This window comes from Branchiostoma lanceolatum, chromosome 4, assembly GCF_035083965.1.
Source record: "Branchiostoma lanceolatum isolate klBraLanc5 chromosome 4, klBraLanc5.hap2, whole genome shotgun sequence".
Lineage (NCBI taxonomy): Eukaryota > Metazoa > Chordata > Leptocardii > Amphioxiformes > Branchiostomatidae > Branchiostoma > Branchiostoma lanceolatum.
The window spans coordinates 22,490,053-22,513,123 of record NC_089725.1 but is presented as its reverse complement, the minus strand read 5'-3'; the positions used below and the strand labels follow the sequence as shown (position 1 = coordinate 22,513,123).

The window sequence follows — 23,071 nt, the reverse complement described above, 5'->3', positions numbered from 1 at the left end:
GTAGGTAGCACGAGTACGTGTATGTGTCCGCACATTTTGCCTGATGATGATGATGATGATGATGGCATCTACCAACATTACCTTCATTTCAAACACCATCATCACTCCATTTCTCTGTATCGCCTTGATGAGTTTTCCCGTGACACACACAACCTTCAGATAGACACATAAAGAACTGTCGATGAAGTTTAGACATCCAGGTAATAAGATACGACAAATAGCAGTTACTCAAGCAACTGGACATGACTTTGGAAACGGTCAGACCTTTTCAAGTAGCATCCACTACTGTTCGTCAATAACACTGTAAAATTGTCTTTACTTTATTTGCATATCAATTCATAGTTCGTGGTTAAGCCCCCCTCTCACTGGACCCGCGGCACGCTGGTGTTACCCTTGACTTTATAATGGGAATATCATTCAAAACGTACAAGTATGACCAAAAAGACAACAAAACACACAAAGCTTAAAAATATTCGTTTTTTTTGTCGATGAACGTGCCGCGGGTCCAGTGAGAGGGGGGGTTTAGACCCGCTGGTCGAAAACTCTTGCTCAGTGTCACTGACGAAAAGTAATGGATGGTACTTGAAAAGTCTGACCGTTTCCAAAACCATATCCAGTTGCTTGAGTAGTTGCAGTTGCTTGAGTAGTTGCAGTTGCTATTTGTCTTATAAAGAATGTCCTTGTGTGAGAATTTGGACACACCAATGTAACGGAGCGCAGAGGCAGACCAATGAAATAGGAATCTTACGTAGAAATACAGTCTTGTGCATTATGGTCAATAGATAGCTAATGAAACCAGACAACCAATATGCGACAATTCGCTGGTAGCTGTAGATACTGGTATGTAGTCTAATATCTAAGAACAAAACAGTCACGTATTTTACTGCTGCAAATGTTCTCGCAATACTGTCCCACGGATGCGCCCACAAACTTAGATGTCCTGTTAAGTCTTAACCACTGCCCTTTTATTGCAAATGTCTCTATAACGCTTGATACACCTTCTCCAGATAGGTCACATAAAATGCATGAAAACACAGATAAGATCTGAGAGGCTGAAGAGTGAGGGGTGACGAAAGGCCAATCCAATTTCATTCCACCATTCTAAGAGATGGATACTCCGCTGTGATACGAACCTGAGGCCGTAATGCCGTGTGTCGGTCCAAATGTTTTCAACATTTCGCTTAGATTGGCATTATTGGTTCCAGGTCCGTGTAATAACTTTTGGAAATTTGTAACCCGATGCTGATAGTAAATGTCACATTTCTGCACTGATGCACCAGGGTGCGAGCTGATATTTCAGGCGGACATTCTATACCTGTATAATATAAGCACGACCTGTCTTTATTTTGACATTTGCTGGTGATCATAAAAACTTTACGAGAAAGAAAACACCAAAATGGTCTTTATTTGCTGTCACTTTTCTTCGCCTGAAAACGAACATAATGTGTAAAATACAACAGTGAGACGGACACTTCGTATGAGAGAAACATTACCAACGCTCATGTAGAAATTTTAAATCTGTCTTCTTTCAGTCCTGAATTACGTCCTCACGACTCTATGTTGACATTGAAAGGGTGGGAAACAAATGACTCTGTTTGTTTATCACAGTCAACATCTTTCCTTTAGGCCGGTCACCCCGGGACAAGGTAGAAACGTTACATCGGAGGCTCAGCGATCTTTAAAAGGATTGATTCAAATTTCAACAATGAAAATTACTTCCTGGTTCCCCATCAGACGGGAGTGGGCAATCAGGGTGCTATCCAGCGGCGGGTTGTCAGGTTTGATGGATGTACGCGCCGGGCTGATGAACCCTCTCTGGCGGACTGGACCCTCTCTGGCTAGCATACTACGATTTTCGCGCCCGGTGTGGATCTGCTTGGAGATTACGCGCGTTTATCAGGCTCGGGTTAGGGGCAGGCAAAACAAAAGGGTGCGGGGGTTAATGTGCACAGTCGATGTTACGTCATTAAACTTCATTGGAGCACCGACGGACACGCAGCACGCATACCCCCGGCGTATCAGACAGGAAACTGTCGGTTTGATGTTGACCCACTCGTGTTCCTCAGGGTATCGCTTTCAAGGAGATATATTACATGACTGTTGTATCTTACGGATGCCTCGCCTTCTATTCTAAGAGCACGACAAGTCTACACCTTTCTTACACAGTCCTTGTATCCTTATTTTTTGTCTATTAATCAGGAACCGGTTGTAGCAACTTGAGCTCCCTGATATGATAATGTAGTACAGCGCACACTTAACTCTGCGTCCCATGGTTCTACAAGATCACCTCTCCAAAACTTACCCACACAATTGTCTATAGTGTCTGAACGATTGTGAGAGAGGAAACTTGGTGTTCATCTGGCTTTGATTCAAATGAATGTCAGTGACATGCAGACTTAAACCAAGCGCATTCTGGTTTAAAGACAGGGCTACTAAAAGTCACATTCAATCCACCCCGATGTCCATTACTCTGTCTGTATTGTTCTGTGAATGGTGATAAATGACAACTTTATATCGTTTTAACACGACCACACAGTCATGTATTGACCGATTTTGTACAGAAATATCGTTACATTTTACGATATAGCGTGTTGTACAGAAGTGTTCAAGCCATACTCACTGGGAACATATTGACCATATTGTCCATCTGCTGATATACCGTAAAGTCAATGACTTGGTACCTCATTAACCTAATGGCCAGGAAAGCATGTACCTGGGAACGACAATATCTGCCCTGCTCGTACCCAGGGGATCCATTTGCCCTATCCGACTGTGCCCATGAAAGTTTCATGGCGTCGAGACCTTGTCAGGGCGCCCCGGGGCACGTTAGCAGGTGCCCCGAGAAATTAGAAGTACCTGAGGTGACTGCTGCAATTCAACCAACGTGGCTGAAGAACAGTTTCACCAAGGCGTTCATATTTTCGCAGTTCTAGATCGTATTGTTTTTGTGCATAAGTGTGTTTGGAATTTCTCTTCGATGAAAATACCATTTTATCTACTCAGACATAGCTTCATTGCTATCGCTGTAATTTACATAGGCGAACACGATAGCAGTAGTAGCCGTGCGATTTTGCCCTGGCACTCAATGTGGAATATTGACTTCTTGAAATGAATTTTCCTAGCATCACGCTCTATTTACGTCTTCTAGCGCGAAGACAGGTTATCGATGATGTTTCCAAAGTAAAGTAATGGCACTAATGGCAGCTGTGTCTCTGGTGTCACTGTTACGATCATACATGGCGACTTACCGCAGTCCTCACTGATTACATCATTACTACAGCGGCACGAGTAAAAACAGTACAACGTGCATTGTCTGGTAAGTATGACCCATGAGAAACACTGGCACAGCACCACATTCTTACTGTCATATGCACTCATGTGTTCTCTTTCTATCCAAACAGTATAGCAACAAACATGTACAAGGCTGCATCGGTAAGTCGAGCCTGGCAGCACTAATGCAGGTGGCGTGTGTTCTGTCAATGTTGTTGTGAAATAAATGACAGTGTAACCGCGCCTAACGGGTTACAGCATCCTGGGAGCTGTTAACAGCCGTTGAGAGAAATACGTCATGTTTCTATGGTTATGTATACAGAGAGACATTCCCAAAAGGGACGTTCTGTCATCATTTTATTATCGAACTGTTCGGTAGAAAACCAAGATTAACCCTTTACGCTATAATCACAGCAGTGAAGCTGCAGGAGAATTACAGGATTGGGTTATAGATTTGCTCAGTACTAACAGCAAGGGCACGTCCATACACGTCGTGTAACATGTAATGTGTTTATCAACCAGACGGTAGTGCCTTGGAGAATACCTGTCATTACTGTCGTGCACCATTTCATTAAATCAACGGGAAAATTGTATGTGTAGTTTCCTCTGTTCTTGTTTTTGCTTCAAAACTCTGCACATTCTACTCTTTCAGTATCAGAGAAATCGAGAAAATCTGGTTAGCCCTTGCTTATTGTTAACCATAGTGATACAAAATAGACCGATTAATCAGCATTGTTTTTGCTTGAATTTATCCTTCTCATCCTTAGATTCTGCTATTCATGTTTTGCGCTTATTTTCAAATCCCATTACCCGTTGTGTTAAGCCACGAACGCTCGGAAATGTGATGGTATTTGAATACATTTTAACGAAGTGCGTTCGGTGGTTCGGCGTTGAACAAATGAATTGGTCCCAAATGCGGACAGGGCCAAGGGTCGTGGACCAAATGGCCTCACATGAGGCTCGTGCGTGGGGTGACGGGCGGCACAGGAGAAGCACGGCCGAACTACGTGCTGTAAACGTTAGTGGAGCTACACATCCCTGCTGACTTCACTTGTTACCGTCTCGTTTTACTCTATTCCGCCCAGGCTTGTGCGACTGTACAGCCCAGTATCAGTCTGGTCAAGCCGACTATTCAATTGAGATGTGTGCAACATCCACAGGCCCAACACCTTCCCCCATCAGTGTGGATCCCCCTATGGGGTACTTGTAATGACCTCGGCACGAGAACGTTCAATACTCCGCCTGGCGTTATAACTCACACATCGGAAGCGCCGATGTAAACATTTACGTTTTCATCCAATAGTGTTATCATAGCCGCTCCACGGTTGATGCGGCGGAATGTTAGACGGTGCTTTTCAACTGGTGCACCTAGAAGTGATGATGGGCGTTTGAGACAGTAATGTGTCCGGTTAGGGCGCTACACCTCCGGGGGATGTGGGACTATGCGGGATGGGTGTAATGGTTGCCCGGACGCTAAAACAAGTCTAATGAAAATTTAATTCGGGGTGCGCGCGGCCATCATATTAACATCGGGAAGTGCGTACTAGAAAATGGGAGCGTTACCCCGCAGTTACATATCCCGATATTGTGAACCAATACTCAGATTACCACATTATAACGCGCTCAATAACGGTAATGAGCAGTCGGCAGGCTTATGCAAAATAACGGACATGACCAGCTGATTACTTTCTACCACACTCAACACCATGTCTGTAGCCCATTCCCTGTGTCCCACTAGCCTCACCTCTTCCGATACTTCCTCACGGCTCATGGCTGCTTGCGCTGTCTTTCTTCTGGTTCTTTCTCCGGGACTTTCCCCCTAACATCGGCCCCCGAGCTCCACGGTCCCACGGCGCCTCCATCCCCGACCCTCCAACGTCGGATTGCCCGCTCGAGCTGCCATCTTGAATTATTAATCCGGTCCGGCTGCTGCACTGTTTCTCTCCTTGGTGCTGAACGGAGGGATTTGCATACAAGGAGTCAAGCCTGCAGCACAACGGCGTTCTGTGTCCGGAGTCAGCCGTACTTACCCACCGGGACCCGCGATGAAAGCACGCCGGACGGCGATCAGCCAGTCTTTCCGTTCCCGAACTGCAATTCTGAGGAAATAACTGGAATCAGCGACCCACATTCGCGGCTATTAAACTATCCCGTCCTCGGGGGACCAAGAGAACATTTCCCATGAACGAAATTAGTTTTCCTGGGTGCGACCTGACCGTTCGGGCCGAGGCAGGGTCCGGAGATCGCAGTTCGGCAGGAGCGTTTAGCTGAGTCAGACGGTGATGATGCCAATTAACTAACCTTAATGACTCTCGGAGATGTTTCCCCCAGCTCAGCCTAGCGCATAGGGCATTGCTCTGTACTCCCTGCATAATTTACATGTGGCCATCTGGCTAAGACAGCCTGCGTGTTGTGTGATTTAGGTTCGGTTCGACTCGATAGCGCTGATTTAGAATGTAAAGCGTTGTGTAATCTGATTAAAAGAACGGAACTGACAAATCGACGACAACTGCTGATTAGAAATACTGCCTCGGACGGAATCAACGTTAATGGTCGGGCGACAACATCATCAGCGAATATCACAAGATCATTTTTTGGAAATCGGGTCTATCACTGATGAGAACAGCGGCGGATGATAGCTGCATTCTAATGACTGGATCCGTCGTGCAACGCCAATGTGCCATACGTCTCCAGAACGGCGCAGTAACAGGCTAATTAGAGTACAGTCCCGAGGAGCCAATTTTCTCCTATGTGATTACTGTGATATGCTATCACTATGCACATAAATTTTCATAAGGCAGGACTTCTCTTTTCTAAAAAAAATATCCTGTCAACAACATGGGCTTCACTAACTTAGCGGGGTTCCTGTGAAAGTCCCTGCCAGAATCCCCCATGCCGCCTTCGGAAGCCTCATTCTTACGAAGTATCTCATCTGTGCACCGACGTTTTCTTCCCCTTCCTGTTCCCGTTGCGTTTGTTTATACACGTCTACAATTACATTACACACTACATCAACTTGTGTAACTGATTTCATGCAACGGTACATTCCGTAAGCAAGTCTTAGTATGATGCATGCATAAGTTGTTGGCCACATTTTGCAAGTTCAAATTAACACCAGAAGGTAAGATTAAACGTGCAATCAAAACGCGATGAAGTTGAAGAAACTATTTCTCAAGTTCTGTTTGCAATAATATTCCTTTGCCAGCAAATGATATGATTGAAGAGGAAATGTTGACGTTTTGAGACGGCCCTGTGAGTCCATTACCGCGGCCCGGCTGGCCTGTGTGGGCCGGGGTTGTCCGGGTAAGCTGGAATATGGTGGAAGGATATCGACCAGGTCATAGGATCCCACTTTTCAAGAATCCCATTTGTTCTGCTCCACTCCGTGGAGGCCTGATAAACCCCCCGTCGGCTTGTTTCGGCGGAGGTAATCCCAAGACTTCGTGTCAAGCAACTCCTCAGTGTGATAACAGAAATGCAGAACCCTGTCAAGACCCTGTTGCGGGATGAAGAGGATGTAGGGGTCGCGTGTCTTTGGATAAGACGTGGGAGTCGGATCACGTCATATGAAGGGATGTTAACGTCGTGCGCGTGTGGAAATAGAAATCACACAGTTGTATTGGGAGTACCGGACGTCGACGATAAACATAGATTGCATCAAGGAGTTGACAGAGAAGACAAAAGAAAACAGCAAAAATTAAAAATATAATTTTCGCATACTCTAACACCCTGCCGAGGCAGCCTTTCGCTGAAAATGATAACATTGCGCTCCTTACAAGCCTCAGATTTCTTATCATTACTTTTACCCGATATATACATGAATTATTTTGCCGACAGCTCAAGACAGCGCCATCTTCCCACCACACCTAACAGCACTTAAGCGCTCCGCCTGCACGGTAATCACTAGTTGATCCTTTGCCTTGCTCACTAAATTAGGCTCACCGGGGTTAAAGGTGCAGTGAGTGTTTAGATCAAAAGGAATGGTGATGTACCAAAGTCTGTCTAGAACGCACGCTTACAAGTCTTGTGGACTCAGCCTAGACGTCGCCACAATTTAATCCCAACTTGACGCTTGAAGATGTATCTAACACAGCAGCACTAGTCTGCTGCTTTCAAGAACTTCAGATTGGTAAATGGCTTTTTAACTATTTCAAACGATTCTTATTTGCAACCGCATCATCTATGACGCGTTGCCGTATGAGCGAGTAGGAAAAACTATCACAGCGCTATTTATAGGAGTATTTGCAATGCGTCGTGCAATGCATGAAAGCAATCAACACACTTTTCGGACACAACTATTCGCGATGTCATGTGTATTCTAAGTCACATCTTTTGCCGTCCCTGCGGTTTCACAGCTTGGAAACCAATTTACTGATTAATCTGTTGCTTAGGAAGTACTTCTATTTTCGTGTATGTACAGCCATTATCTGTGCAGACTGCAGCAAAAACATCAATCCGTACAAAATCAAAGTGGATCAGCTGAGTAATTCATCAGCTTACAGACATGACATGTAATGTAGATGTGCATCAGAGTGCCTGTCGATGCTAACTGTGTTATAGCTGGTGCAGGCAGCACTCCCGGCTGCGTCTGCTATCTTATCAGCGGAAGACGAATTACCTAGTAGCATAGGTACGGAGGTCATGTGTGCCCTGACTTCGCTCTTCATAAGAGATGCGAGTTTGATCCAAAAAGAAATAAAAAGGAAATAGTAGAGGAATCGTATACCATGCTTTCACGGAATGCAAGGTCCTTGTGAATGCAATTGAACTGTTTTCAAAGATCCAGTCTTTTGTCTACTTGTAGGTGAATGCATGCGTATGTGTGCATATTTTGTATAAACATATCTATCTATATAAATTTATTTTGCGCGTAATATGTGTATATGCAAAGTTATATGTGTAATGTTACTCCCATGATGGGGAGGTCTTCTCATGATGGTTCGACATAATAGTTATAGCACTACACTGTGACTTTAACGCATCTGATACATCTCCCTGAGTTTCCCCGCTCGTTTATATTCGGACATATATGCGTGACTGTATGGTGTGCACATTCCGCTTCACTAACAGACATGTTGTTGTTGTTGTTGTGTACGCTCAAACACGAAAAGGGCTGGATTTTGTCTCTTTTCTGGAGCAGCCCAGGCAGTTTCTGCACCGGCGGCTCCAGGGAAATATAGTAACGTTACCTATCAATTTACGGAAATGTTAGTAACTGCTCGGAGCGATGAAATATTCTCAGATCTTCTCAGGTTGTAAACTATTGTGTAATTCAGCATGCCATAGTGCACCTGTCATTGCGAAGTTTCTATGATCTGAATGTACAGTTTTATTTACTAATGCCTCCGTGGCCGTTTTTTTAATATGAATGTTCGTTTAAAATCCTGATACAGAAGTATAGAAGATAAAAGGATTTGTCAAATACAGAAGTGATACATCATATGATATCCTGCGCCCCTATGGGTCTGCATTGACAAGAATACCGCCGAACCATCATCATACGTTACGTCCAAAGGGACGCCGCTTCCAGGTATTACTTGAACACTGCAGCTGGTTTGTCCTTGGCATTGTACAACAGCGAGCGAAACCATTGCTATATATCATATAGTCATGAAAATGGTCTTTCTTTCAAGTTCGTATGGGGTGTGTGGGTATGCTATTCATACAAGACCACAAAACAACGTTGGTGGAAGTTGACAACACCACAAAACAACGTTGGTGGAAGTTGTAAGTTTTGAATGGATTCAAAATATGGTCTTTATACATGACGCATCAACTTGTACATCAACTTTGTAGACTCCAAGAACAGGCGTTAGTATAACAGGGTGAACAGTCAAAGGTAATGATGATATCAGCAATTAGTGAAGCAAAGGAATATTCCGTATAATGCATGTGTCTATTCCAAGGTTAGTCTGAAAGTTATTCAAAATGAACGCACACCCCCTCCCCCTCCACAATTTGTTCTGACTGAAGGATCCCTCCGAGGGGAAAGAATGTGAGGTTGGAATGAACCACAAACTTCCTCGGGAACAATGGCGGCAACAGTAACGCAAGCCTATCGTTACAAAACAAATGCCAAACGTACTAGTATTTGTTTTCTATTTTCAATTGCCGCCAGCCATTTACCTCTTGAGCAAATTGGTGCCGTTACTCCAGCACTCCGCTTCGCACGACACAGATCGTACAGGCGAACATGGAAGTGTCTTTGTTGTGCTGCATTATTCATGACATCAGTCACAGGCAGTCGGGCCCCATCTATTTGAGTGCCGTGCAGTCGGTGGCCATATTTTTCCCTTATAAGAACGTTGGTATTTCATTGCCGCACTGCGCGTAGCGGTGTGGTGCAACACGCCCTCGGTGCGTCATCTAGCGACACCAGGAGGTTTTGTCAGTTTATACCCGGCAGCGCATGAGAGCGGTCTAGTGATGTGTCTGTGCACTGCAACAGATGCCTCTATTTTAGTTGACAAAACGAATAATGCCACATGCTTAGGTCACAATTGGAAAAAAGGGCCCTGCCGGGCAGTTCACGGGCTGATTTTGCACTTTCGGGCAACACGGAGTTAAAATCAACGCGGGACCTGGTAAGAAATAGGCGCCGTGAACTAATCGTGAGAACGCCGAGAGGTACCCTTCCGGTGTCTGGCAGTCCACCCGGAAAATTTGTGTCTTCGCCGACTTCGGTTACTCGTCCTCTACTTTTACTCTACAATCAAGTGCGACCAGTGTAGACTGACACATAAGCATTTCTGACATCGATGTAGGTTATAATTTGGGTGGATAATGACCACGGAATACCACCTAAAACACCAGCGACAATAATACCGACTGACTCTCGAGAAAAGATTCGTGATTACTGGCGCCATCTGTGCCTGCAATTGTAGGATTTATGCCCTCAATTTCCCGATACAACTCTACTCTTCCATGACACACATAGATAATGACAAATGTTTCCAAAACTCGTTTTCAGAAATGTACCCATCAAACATTGTCATCGTGTTAGTGAAACATGGAAGCTTATCATTCAAACAGGAAACCTAATATATCCTTGCTATTGAATTTGAGCGAGCAATCTATTTTGAAGCCACCGTCGTTTTGTTTACTGCCGCATTTTGAACAGACTTGAGGACGATTTGCCAACATGTGAACTGAATTCAGATTGCTTTGAAGTAATCTACACTAAACACGGGGAAGGTCAAATTGGTTTCAATCTTTCTAATTGTTTCAATATAAGAGCGTCGAATACATGGACCGAGGTAAAACACAATCACAGAATTAATGGAATCGGTTTAGCGTAGTGGCAGTTTCATTGAATAAGAAATTAGCCGTCTCGTGAGAACAGCAGTGCCGTGACGGGGATGTATGGCGAATGTTCCAGGCAACCTTACAACACAATCGTACGGAAGGCTAAAATGAACCATTTTATTCAAAAGCACCAAAAGAAATCAAATCTCCCCCACGTTTGGTTAGCCGGAGTGTCTACCCTCCAAGCAGAGGTTGGTTGGGAAGATCGTGACCTTTTTATCATATGCCCCGTATTTTGCCCGCTCTCCCCACGTATGGCGAGGAGAAAAAAACAGGGTATATGGTAAAAAGGTCACGATCTTCCCCACCAACCTCTGCTTGGAGAGTAGGAGTGATGACCACATTGATGCCAATGCGTGTGCACCTGCGCGGGATTGTCTGCTCGGCAAATAGGATAACTTGGCTAGCAAAGGTTCAAACAAACTACGTCAGCCTTTGGACGGACAGCATTTCAGCACCAAGGACAGGCGTAGTTTTGCCGTGCGTCCAGGGTGTGCCGAATATAACATCACAGTGGTAACAGTTGTTTAACAGTGCGGTCCGGAATACAACGCTCTCTAAAGATAACTCCCTTCACTTCCCTAATGTTTTACTTACCGCACCCGTTACAACGTTATCTCAAACGATACACAAGAAGACGGATGTTCCTACGCTTAACGTAACTCACCGGCTGCTGAAAGCAGTTTACATTTCAGATATTCATGTGAAGTATGTTAAGTAAGATAACATGACAAATTTTTCCCCTTTATTAGATTGCACATTTATTAGCACACAGTCCTTAGCGTTTGTAGGCATAGGTTAAATTCTCTCAAACTAAAGGGTAAAAAGAGGGGACAATCTGCCCCCTCATTATGGATAACATTCATCTCTGTACAACACTAAATCATTTTCTGTGTCAACATTGAAAGCTGACATCTCATAGTTTTAAATGAACAAAGATACCCCTTGAGGTATCTGACACAGTACCACTAAAATTACCATATAATGTTAGCAGGGCAATATATAAGTACAGTATAACAGTCTGGCCAGGACTCTGCTGTTTGCGGGGACATCCCTACTGTATACTTGACACAGTGGGTACTGCTTACCTTCCCCTGGGCTAGGACAGGGCAATGTGGGAGACTGACAATGTGCAAAAGTTAGACATGCCATAGTGTCCTTTGCCTCTGTACAGAGAGGGAACCCATTCCAAAAGCAATATTTCAGAACAAAGTCATCGAACCTTGATGGCTAGTTTGAAGGCTTCATCTAAAAAAAATGTGTTTTCAAATTCTGCTCGTTTTGTTTAGTGGCGGAAGTGTGTACACATGGAGAGTGTGTGAAACACTGGGACTGCCTGCCCCTGTCCTGTCTACTGCACAGCTCCCCGGAGATAGATAGCACCAAGCTGAGTCAGAAGGCACCAGACACCACACCCTGGGTGGGCGGGGCAACACTCGGCCACACCAAGTCTACTGCTTCCTTCTCAGACAAAACAGATACATACAGACATGGAAGTAAACCAACGGAACTGGTGAGATGGGAGCTGGCAATAATCAGCTGGGTATGGAGCACTAATGTGCTCTTTGACTGTTTTTATATAGCAATTTACCTTCAAGACTAAGTCAGTCTGTTCTATTAAAAGTATCAAATTGCTTTTTATTTTTTCTGTGTATTTTTGCTGCTATTACCGGGAGTAATTTGACTTTTCTTCCCTGTATCTCTGAGAAGCAAGGCTTGATCTTGGTGTGGCCTAACACACATTTTAAATCTGCCCAACTATATATTCCTACAGTAATGTACATGTATATTTACAGTCTAAACATGGCAGGTATGGCATGGTGGGTGGTCAACATGATGGTGCAGTATTAATGTATGGAGTGAGAATCAAAGAACAATGTTAAACATACATATACAATATTTCGGCATGGCATTGTAGTACACATTTCTAATCTTGTGCCAGTATTTTTCTTCAAAATCAACATCCACACAGCTGGCACTGTTGCGAGGACTTCCACATCAGTTGCCGGCTAAGGTGAACATTTGGCCATCACATACAATACAAAGGGAACTGTTGTATACAATGGAAAATAGTTAGAGCCTACTTACTAATTCAACACTGTAGTCAATAACTATTTGGTCTTACATGATTCCTAAAGTAGTAAAGACAAGTTACAGATCATTTGCAACTGGGACACAAATATAGTAGTGGTCATTAACTTTGGGAGCTCCTCAGGGCTTTACATATCCATCCACATACCAAGGTCTGAGAATAAACAGGAGATTAGTATGGCCTTGACAGGTCTTCATGTGGCACCCTCTCCTGTACAATGAACTGGACCTGTGCTTTCTCTATCTTATTGTGTCACAGACAGTGTGTGGTAATTCCACATATCCCCTTAGTCCATAGTTGCTAGGGTTTATAAGTCAAAACTTTGAGCAACAAACTTTGTAAAAGCTGCTTCAGTAAAAGGATAAAGAAGCAAGGAAAGACAGGGCTTAACTTTTCTCTGAGGACAGCAGAACAGGTGTGAATAGGAGACCAGCTGACTATTGCTGTATTACCTCTCTTTGGGCTGAAACTACAAACTTGATCTCACTTGAACAGTTTTCAAGGTTGAGGGGACTGAGAGGAGATAGCAATGTCAAGTTCTATATGCATAATATGTTACACATATTCCATCGAACCACTGATAAATTTAAAATTGTACCTCTATCTCCTGTTTTGATATCCAATCCTGTATCTGAACAGCCCTTATCAATACAAGCACTAATGTTGACATATTGGATACCTGAGAACTTTGTACTGACTACATGTACATATACTGACTATGACTGGCAAGAACACCCCTGATAGGAAAATTCTGAAGATGGTTGGATGAATCAGAGATTGCATAACAATCATTTTCTGATGACTTATGATGGTGCACCTTTATGTAAAAGACACCTAGAATCCTTTCCTTGGTTGTGTGAGTGAGTGAGTGAGTGAGTGAGTGAGTGAGTGTGTGTGTGTGAGTGTGTTTGTGTGTGTATGTGTGGCTTGACAGCTGTTAGTTACAGAGTATTGCAACACTAGTACTTTTACATACAGTGACTGATCTTAAATTAGAAGCAGTGTTCCTATCCACAAGACTAAAAAACTCTGTTATCAACAGAGCCAAGATCTCAACACCTTCTATGTCAGACAGCATGACAAGACCAGACATAATCTCCTCCATTGTTCCCTTTGTTCCCTGGGTGTGTGCCTGTTAGCCTGTGGTATGAGTCCTTTGGACAGTACCTTGACTCAACACAGATTAAGTTTCTGCACTGGGTGTTTCTACAAAGCATGCTCTTTCCTATAGATTAGTGGTCAAGGCTGAGTTAATTCTTCTTAGTTTTTAAACAAAGAGTAACAGAAAAAAGTGGCACAATGATAAAATCTGCTCAGTTGGTTTCTAGCAGCAACCAAGCATTTGTATATGATACATTGGTAACAAAATATGTAAAACCAGATATAACTATAAGTATTCATACTTATTAAAGTTAGAGCCTTGTTTCCAATTTGTTGTTTTACTTGTTTAGATAAATGAGAATATTCAAAACATTATAGTGGCCTGGTGTAATAGTTAATGAGAGTGGGATTGAAAGCACTGTTTCTCAAACTCTGATTGCTTGAGATTTGTTAAATGTATAAAATCTATCATGTGGTACTCTTTCTGCTGAGAGTTCCTCAGGGGTGGCCGAGAGATAACAAATGGAGGAGGAATGATGAGACTGCGTTTTGATATCATCTAACAGATGGTTACATCTTTGTAACAGGTATGAAGATTAGTTTTCAACTCTCTCCTGTTAATTTCCTCAGGAAACCTTACAAAGTCCTTTACAACAACTGTGGTAACCATAAGTCTGTTTTATAATGGCAGTTCTCAGCAGTAGGACATACCATATTGCTACTACATACATCCTTACCATTACTATAATGTTAGTTGTCAAAGAGACAAACATTTTCTACACCCTGTCTTTTTTTTGCAACTTATGTTTCATTGTTTACAAGTAAACATGGAAAACAGTGACCTAGAACCATGTATAGGAGGCCAGATTATTGCTGCATTGCCCTTTTCAGTTTCAGAAGTATTTCCTTTTTCTCTCATAGTAATACACCGGGGAGCCAAATATATATTACTGTAAGTGGACATGAAGTTTACCAAGACTACTGGTACCCACCATTTGAGAGAAATCAGTCCACATGTTTTCATGGAGACTGAGAATTAAAGTGACCTGCAAGTTGCTAAAACATGTCCAAGACAAAGCTGTAGCCAGAAGACATGATAGTCTTACCAATCCAGTCCTGTACTCCATGACAAAGGTCCTCATGACCATTTTAACATTTATTGGCCATATGAATTTGCTATAATCCAATTTAGATAAAGGTGCCTTGGGAAAATATCACATTTCTAAACTTTTGACAGAGGTGCAAGTGGTAGCTTTGAGACATTATGTTGAAAGTTGAATACAAGTCCTCCGACTGAAATCCTTTAACATGGTGGACACTTGTTTGGCCTTTGTACCTAAAGTTGTCTGACAGGCATAAGACAGGGCTCGAAATATAATTAAGCAACTTGCAATTTGCAAGCGATTTTCAAGATTGGCAAGTAAAAATAATATGAACTTGCAACACCGGTGGATTGTGTAAGCACATACCCGGTTGCGCAGTTGCGCCACGCAAAATAGTGAAAAAGTGACTGTTGCTAAAGGAGAAATTAGTCTCTGTCTACTAAACAATAAAGGCTACATAAGTAAATCTGTATTTAGATGTTTAGTCTATTGATAATGCTATAAAAGTTGCTATGTCAGCCTGAGTATGTACATTTTTTATGTACAACAAAAGCAGTTACATATACATACCTATACATGTACAGACTATGATATTGCAATATAATCTTTCAAATTGCAAGTCAAATTTTCGCCAACTTGCAATTTTGCAATTAACCCCAAAAAAGTATTTCGAGCCCTGAATTAAGAACACAGAAAACTGTACTTGTCAGTGGTCTTACTATAGCAAAATTCAGGCTTGTTCCTGTATAAAGCAGCCTGTATTACACATGGCTGACATTGCCTAGTCCTGCAGCATAGCCACACTGAAGTAGTGGTACAATCCATAATTTGCTCGTGGCCTCTGATCAGCTGATGCGATGTTAAAGTGATCTTACAAGATTTTAGTTACATATGATTAGAAACTAACTCTTACCTTTACATAACTTGCTTTAAGTCTGGCTACTCATAGGAAGGATGGCTGGAAGAATGGACAGAAATTACCACGACCCTTTAAAAGTTAAGACCCGGCAGAATCAGCACTAATACTGCATGACTTGTCCCGGAGGTAGGTAACATCACCGGCTCACTGCAGAAAAATGACATCTCCAAATGCAGAAACATTTCATCACAGAAGTACTAAGGATGTCCTGAAACTTCCATTTAGTATACTGGTAGAACCATGAATACTCTCAAGCTGACTCTGTCTCTGGTCACTTTCTTCCAAAGTCATAACCTGATGACTACTCAGACCAACTGATGACCATGGAGATAGTAGTATAATCTCACTCTCCACATCCGAACCCTGCACCTCCCTGTGGTCTGTGTGGATATGTAATCTCATCACCTCACCCACTGCTGGTGGCAGCACCGACTCCGCTGTCACAGGGCGGCAAGTCCAAAGTTGCACCTGGCCACGTTCATGCTGGGTCCAGGTGCCCAGCTATCCTCCACAGGATCGTACTGCAGCACCTGTTGCAGGTAGGCTGACCCCGAGTGACCTCCTGCTACATACAGGTGGCCGTTCAGCACTGCAACACCGAGACCTGGGGACAGGAACAGTTTGGTACAATAAAAATGTTTCCCTTGCACCAACAGAATATCCAGAAATAAGTACATCAATGATTTTCTACATACAACAAATGTCAGAAAATCAATCATCAACTCTGCATGGTATCTATATGTATTTGACTGTAGTACAACTTGACACATAACTCGTTTCCATGTTTCTGGCCACACTGCTCACCTGTACTGGGTGTCTCCATGGGTGTGCAGGATGCCCACTGGTCGCTGTATGGGTCGTATCTCTCGATGGTGTTGAGGTGCTGCATGCCGTTGTGCCCCCCCACCACAAACAGGTAGCCGTGGGTCACGCCCACACCAAAGTTGATCCTCTTGTCGGCCATGGGAGCCACAAACTCCCAGCTGTCCTCAGTAGGGTTGTACCTCTCCACACTACAAACACAATAGGACATCATTAGAGCTGTGTACCTAAACAAATTTTAGATACAGGTACAGGTACACGTACACGGGTTAAAGGAAAGCACCAAAGAATCTTGAAACCATTATTTTCCAGTAGTTTTCATATCAAAAAGTTGATAAATTATTTTCTGGACCTGAACCTGTACCTAAACTACTTGTTCGGAAAATGCTAGATTTTCAATAAGGACTAAAGCATGTTTGAACTGGTAAAAACATAATATTTGATTGTGCTAGGTATTATTTTTATTAAAACACAGATGAAAATTTGACTCCAGCCATGCAAATGTGTTTTCTGTGCTTTAGAGTGGCTTTAGAGCACTGCCACGGTAATTTCATAGTAATTTTATCTGTCAAGTGGCCATCCCCTGAGTCAGTGGGTCAACTGACTCAGGTGGCCATCCCCTGATCTGTACCTAATTGATCGTACACGGTACTGTACCCAGTACTGTATCGGTACACTGTACCAGTACACAGCTCTAGACATCATACACAACCAAATATTCAATTTGCCTGGCCAATGCTTCAGCCACCCTCCTCAGGGCCTAATGAGATTTGTTACTTCTTACTCAGTTACTGTAGTACTGTGGCAAGACTGATGTCCCAAACATGACTGAGTCTGTATCCCAACTTGCTTGTCAGTGCAACAGTTTCTTATGACATTGGGGAATGAGTAATGTCCTGCAATTCCTACACAATGATGTTATTGTGACTGTACTTGCACACTATTCACAGATCTTTATCAGGATAATGTACAAATATTGAAAAACATTCAGAGTAGTAAGTCAAAGAAACCTGAAGTGACCTGGGTGTGTCTAAAAATACATCAAGCCTGGGTGTAACCATCGATGAATCATCTGGCACACAATCCGAGCCTAGTAGCTGACAAAGTTTGTTTACACTGCTATTCCTGGCCATATTCATTACTCCGGGAAGGAGGAATACCTCCTTCTGGGAGTATTGGGAATGCATTTGTTTGCGCGTTCGCAGCTATAACTCACGATCCCGTTGTCGCATTGGTGTGTAACTTGGCATATCGTTTGCCTGGTTCGGCGTGGTAATGCACAATGTCTTTGTTACGCCGTAACTACTTTTATCGTCAATACAATATCGAAATTGCACCCCTATAATTAATGGTAAGGGCCACTGCCTTGGCATAGCGACCATGTTATAACCCGTTACGCTTGACTGCAATACTTCAGGCAGATACGGGGTACGAAAATTTCCTACTTGCTATGATCGTTTAGTCACTGTTACATTGTAAAATAGACAACGTGCATCACCACACGCAACCTAGCTAGCGATATACCAAGTTACATACCAATGCGGCAACGGGAATTGTGAGTTTTCGCTGCGAACATGTGCCGAGTGAGCTTCAGTCTGTGTATTAAGTATGCCGTGTACAATCGCAGGTCGCATACTAGTTGATGTTTAGATCCTATTTACCAGAGTATTGATGGGGTTCAATGTTTTGCAAGTGCATGTACCTTATAATATATTCGAAGAGACAGTGAGAACTAGACATCTTAGACATCTATCCACTGAAGAACTGGACCAAAAGCTGTACTGTTTGTAAAGCTAAGTGGTATTAACTCCTCACCTGTCCAAATGTGTGGGACCGTACCCTCCGATGGCGTAGATTGCACCGTTAGCAGCAGCTGCAGCGAAACAGCTTCGTGGCTTCAGCATGTGCGACATTTCCTCCCAACTGTTTGTCCGCGGGCTGTACCGTTCTACCGTGCTGAGGTACCGCTCGCCGTTGTACCCCCCGAGTGCATAGATGTATCCCCCGTGTACGGTGACTGTGAGGGAGCTGCGACAGTGGTTCATGGGTGCGATAGACGTCCAGCTGTTGGTGGTGGGGTCCCAGCACGACACTGAGTTGGAGTGGATGTGGTGAGTCTCCCCGTTTCGTGGAACGCAGGTGATACCACCGACCACAAACAGCCTGTTGTCTGCGACTGCCGTGGCACAGTTGTATCGCTGGTGGTTGAGAGGCGACACCTCCGTCCACGTGTTGCTCTCAGGAAAGTACACCTCCACACTGGTGGGACAGACAGGACAGGCATGGCAGTTTTCAATGTTTTTAGCATCTACTTGTAGGGCAAACACAGTGATTTATCTTGCAAATACTTCTTTGATATCATTAGCTCAGTCATACACTGATGACAGTGTGCTATTTCAGTCAAAGCATATGAATAGGAAGAGTAATAGTAACTAATACTATGTAATTTCACATATCTTCAAATATGTACCATGAGTCCATGATATTTGCAACATCTCTTCAGAGCTGTTTTTCAACTTAACAAAAATATAACACAATGTGACAATATGCTTCTACATTGTACCTTTAATTTCATTTCATTGTCTGTGTTTCATCATGTTACTATTCTTAGGTATAGGAACAGTCAGGATTCATTGTTCAAATGATAAAACCTATTCTTGTCTATGCATCAAAGATATTCTAGACCTTTCTTTATTTATCCAGTTCTGCCATGTCATGACATTTATCTTTTGATTCCCATTGTCCAAAATTGTGGAAGACGAAAGTAGCCACTGTGTTTGCCTGATTCTTCACCCCTCTCCTCCTATAGCTACCACATCATCCCTGATACACGCCACTGGAGGAACGTGAACAGGTGGGTATGGCAGGGATGTGTGATTGCACAGGTCTACAGGGACTAGAACAGGCAGAAACAGGCAGATGGCACGACACCTATTTCAATATCTTGGTGGTTACAGATCATTAACGGGGGATGTACCTGTAGTACAGAATGCAGCCAGATACTGACACTAAAAGTATGGCTCTATTCAAACCTTACCACTGCTTGTTATAGTCAATGTTCATTTCATTAAGATTCTAAGATTAATAGAACGGGGGCCATGTAAATCTAATCTTCAGTAGGCCTTAATTGTCTACATGAAATGTGTAACCTAAGGATATTCAAGATAACATATCAGAGGAATAATGGCTAGCACAGACTCATACTCATAGCTACAATTTTCAGTCATACTCATAGCTACAATTTTCAGTCACAATGATTGTATCTGTAAGGACTTAAGTAAGATGGTCAAGTGGTCTGATAAACTTTAATATATAAGAGTATAATGTTAAGCAGACTTTGTCTCATGCTGCAACGACGGTACATTATGCCAAAGGGGTTGACCGATTCAGATTCATACCACTGAATGTACAATTTGTATATCATTATGACTATGCTTCAAGTTTTGCCATGTATACACATGTGCAGAATCTTATTCAACAGAGTAATACTCACCTGTTTAACGTGGCAAAAAGCCCGTTCTTCCCCCCGACAGCACACAGGACTTTGGGCGGACACCTTGGCCGAGCAGTGGTCTGCTGTTCTGTATCATCATCATCCAGTGAGCGTAGACGGAGCTCAGGAACCAGGTGATACTTCAGGGCATCGTTCAGCAGGTGTTGCGCGGTGGGGTCCTCTCGCACCAGGGGGTTGGCCTCGTAGCAGCGTGTTAGGAACTTGACGGGTAGCAGCGGGAGACGAATGCACCTCAGCAGTTTGGACAGGTAGCACCGACGGTTTGCATAGTCAAAGTAGATCCACCTTTCCACGGCCTCGAACACCGACTCCTCTGACACCACATTCAGGTTGTCGTTGGACAACAAGTCCAGAATCTCGGATGCAGTCAGGAGGAAGAACTCCTCTGACTTGGACACGTCTTCAAAGTGTCTACAGATGTAGTTGTAGGCCTGAGTATACAGCTTGTAGCAGGCGTGCAGTTGGGCAAATCGAGCCACACCGATACAGTTGTGCGGGTGAAGTGCAGACTGTAGGAAATCACAGCACTGCCTGATGACCTGTTCGATCTGGAACAGACTGGCTGCGGGCAGCAGCATCTGCACGTTGGCGTCGGTTACGGCTACTGTCCCGGTATAGGCGAAGTCAATCAGCAGCATCATGGCAGTTTCATCAATACAGTGGAACTCAACTTCATCCTGGTCACGTTCACACAGGTTCCCAGTGAACATGGCCTTGAAATATGGCGAGCAGCTGGCAAGGACGACCCTGTGGGCAGAGAAATGAGCAGATAAGGCAACACCCTTAAAAGGTATACTACAAAGAGATTTACTGTATAAGTATACATATTATGTACAGATTTTGTCAGCCAGGTGCTACATACTGATATCGTATTTGGGGAGATTTCTCTGATGGGGTCATTAACATTATTGCATGTCATGAAAATTTTCCTGTGACTTTTTTAGGTCGGTTTGTTGTGACAGTATTTGGCATGACTCCATTAGTCCATAAAAGAATATTGCGATGATAAGCATGACATTGACACCAGCAACCTCCGAGTCCGAGTCTAACTCAACAAACAAGGTAATCTGTGAGCATGGGTCTTGTATAATAATTACCAGAGGGGATAAACTACGATATCATTTGATTAACTTTTTAGCTTCACACTGTAATACTTGCCACACACACATTACAATCTAAATGCAAATACTAGTTACGGCCACTTGAAAGATGGAAGTTTATACCTGTGGACATGAAACTTCCTCTCGCCCACCCTCAGCACCACATCGCACAACTCCTGACGCTGCCGCAACTCGTTCAGTCCGTGCAGAAGCTGTTCGGAGTACGCGGACGTCCCCACGGTCCCTCCTGACATGTTGTCCATCTTTGCGTGCACGAACAATCTGCACAACGCCCCGCAAAGTTCTCCGACAGTCCAGCGGTTTATCCTGTGAGCCAACTTAATTCAGACGGCCATATCCCACAAAGTGATCTATGGATCTATGGAAGGGTTTACGTTACAATATACCGAACAGACGGTTTATAAACCTGACATTTAGATCTAGTTATACATAACTTAACGTCTGCTAATTCCCTACCTCGGAGAATCTCACAAACCTTCCGAGAGACTAAGAGATTTAGTACAAAACATGCGGGGCCAGCTGGTAGGAAACTGTTTTGGAACGATCACGGCCCACTCATCGCCTTCTCACGCATGCGCACGGAGACCGCCCGAAGAGAGGAATTGTGGGATGGTTGATGATGTTATTTGCCGATTCTTCCGCCCGTTTCCCGAGTTTCTTGATAGTTTCTGTTGTTGTGATTTCAATTATAGGGGCGCATTATAGGGTGCAAAAGCCAGTATTTGTTCAATAAAAGTTTTATGGGCCTTCTGTGTACAAAATAGCGATTGGTCGAAATGTCACTTACATCCGGGATCTTTCTTGCAAGCTAGATATCAACGACCCCCTATCTACTTCTGAAATGTGCAAATATGAATACAAACTTGCCATTGGGCCAAACATTACACTCATCAACTAGCAAGGAAGTACCGGTATCTTATTGGATCTCCTTACAATCGCTAGACCGTGATATATTAATATGTTATCGCAAATGTCATATGTATCTATGAGCAAATTCCAGATCACTCAATCAATTAATGAATTAATCAATCAATAGATAAAAAGCAAGTAAGATAAAATATATTTTTCCATAAAAATTGAAGCCTCCTTGCAATAATTGAACCTCTTTGATGCAACTATTTCTTTTTCTGTTTCTTTATACAGGGTAGGCACACTCAGTGCACTGGCTTTGTTAACCATGGTGAAAACAATGAGTGAGACAGTAAAATAGCCCTTTGATACAAATCCCATTCAGTTTCCGGAATGTAACGTTACATCTTTCTTACGTAGCTGTTTGATATGTTATCTATGTTATGTTATGTTATGTTATGTTATGTTATGTTATGTTACTTTTTGAAACAGGCCTTTTAATAACTGTAAAAAAACACAATTCAGCCTTTCTGCTGCTAGTTTTTTTCTAATCAATAAACCAACATTCTCTCTCTCTCTCTTTCTCTCTCTCTCTCCCTCCCTGTCTAACCTTCTTGGTCTGACCTAACATTAGAGTCTAAAATACAAACTCACAAAATAATTTTAGGTATGAAGGGCAGAATTTGCAGCTTCAACAATTAACATGTTATAGTAGACATGGCAGCAGAAGTCCTGGCCCAAAACCGCACTGAATGGAGGAAGCTTGCTGCCGATGTGCCACTTGGCATGGAAGGACCTGAGTCTAAGTAAGTAATAGACAAAGATCAACAGTATCTTGTAGTGTTTCACAGTCAAAGATTAACTTCAATCTTAGATCATTTACCATTTTCATTATTTGGAAACTTTCTAGCTGCTATGAAGGTCCTTGCTGATTTGAAGTCTACAGTAATTTGCTGGTGCGGTTGTAATACTTGC

The 23,071-nt window shown here is 43.2% G+C and overlaps 2 protein-coding genes across 4 annotated transcripts in view; both read right to left on the bottom strand.

The window, feature by feature from the left end:
- Positions 1-9,516, bottom strand: part of LOC136433399 (transmembrane protein 151B-like) — a 34,408-nt gene extending 24,892 nt beyond the window's left edge. The window contains exons 1-2 of one of the 3 annotated variants that reach the window (XM_066425566.1): positions 9,397-9,516; positions 5,015-5,369 (exon numbers count right to left, since the gene is read on the bottom strand). In XM_066425566.1, the coding sequence (XP_066281663.1) occupies positions 5,015-5,041 (27 nt within the window). In that variant the 5' untranslated portion in view covers positions 5,042-5,369; positions 9,397-9,516. Of the gene's footprint in view, positions 1-5,014; positions 5,864-9,396 lie in introns of those variants that run through there. The other 2 variants (XM_066425567.1, XM_066425565.1) reach the window with 2 other exon arrangements.
- Positions 9,517-11,306: 1,790 nt separating this feature from the next.
- On the bottom strand, positions 11,307-21,489 carry LOC136433396 (kelch-like protein 28). Its single transcript, XM_066425560.1, has 5 exons — positions 21,350-21,489; positions 20,106-20,873; positions 18,428-18,871; positions 16,595-16,803; positions 11,307-16,394 (listed from the first exon to the last, which is right to left on the bottom strand). Exons 1-5 carry the CDS (start codon positions 21,487-21,489, stop codon positions 16,231-16,233), a joined length of 1,725 nt encoding a protein of 574 aa, XP_066281657.1. The 3' UTR covers positions 11,307-16,230.
- Between the last annotated feature and the right edge of the window lie 1,582 nt (positions 21,490-23,071).

Coding starts and splice junctions, on each gene's coding strand:
- LOC136433396 (XM_066425560.1), bottom strand. CDS start 21,489: ATGGACAACATGTCAGGAGGGACCGTGGGGACGTCCGCGTACTCCGAA. Junction 20,874..21,349: donor AGGAAGTTTCATGTCCACAG/GTATAAACTTCC, acceptor CTCTGCCCACAG/GGTCGTCCTTGCCAGCTGCT. Junction 18,872..20,105: donor CTTTTTGCCACGTTAAACAG/GTGAGTATTACT, acceptor CTGTCCCACCAG/TGTGGAGGTGTACTTTCCTG.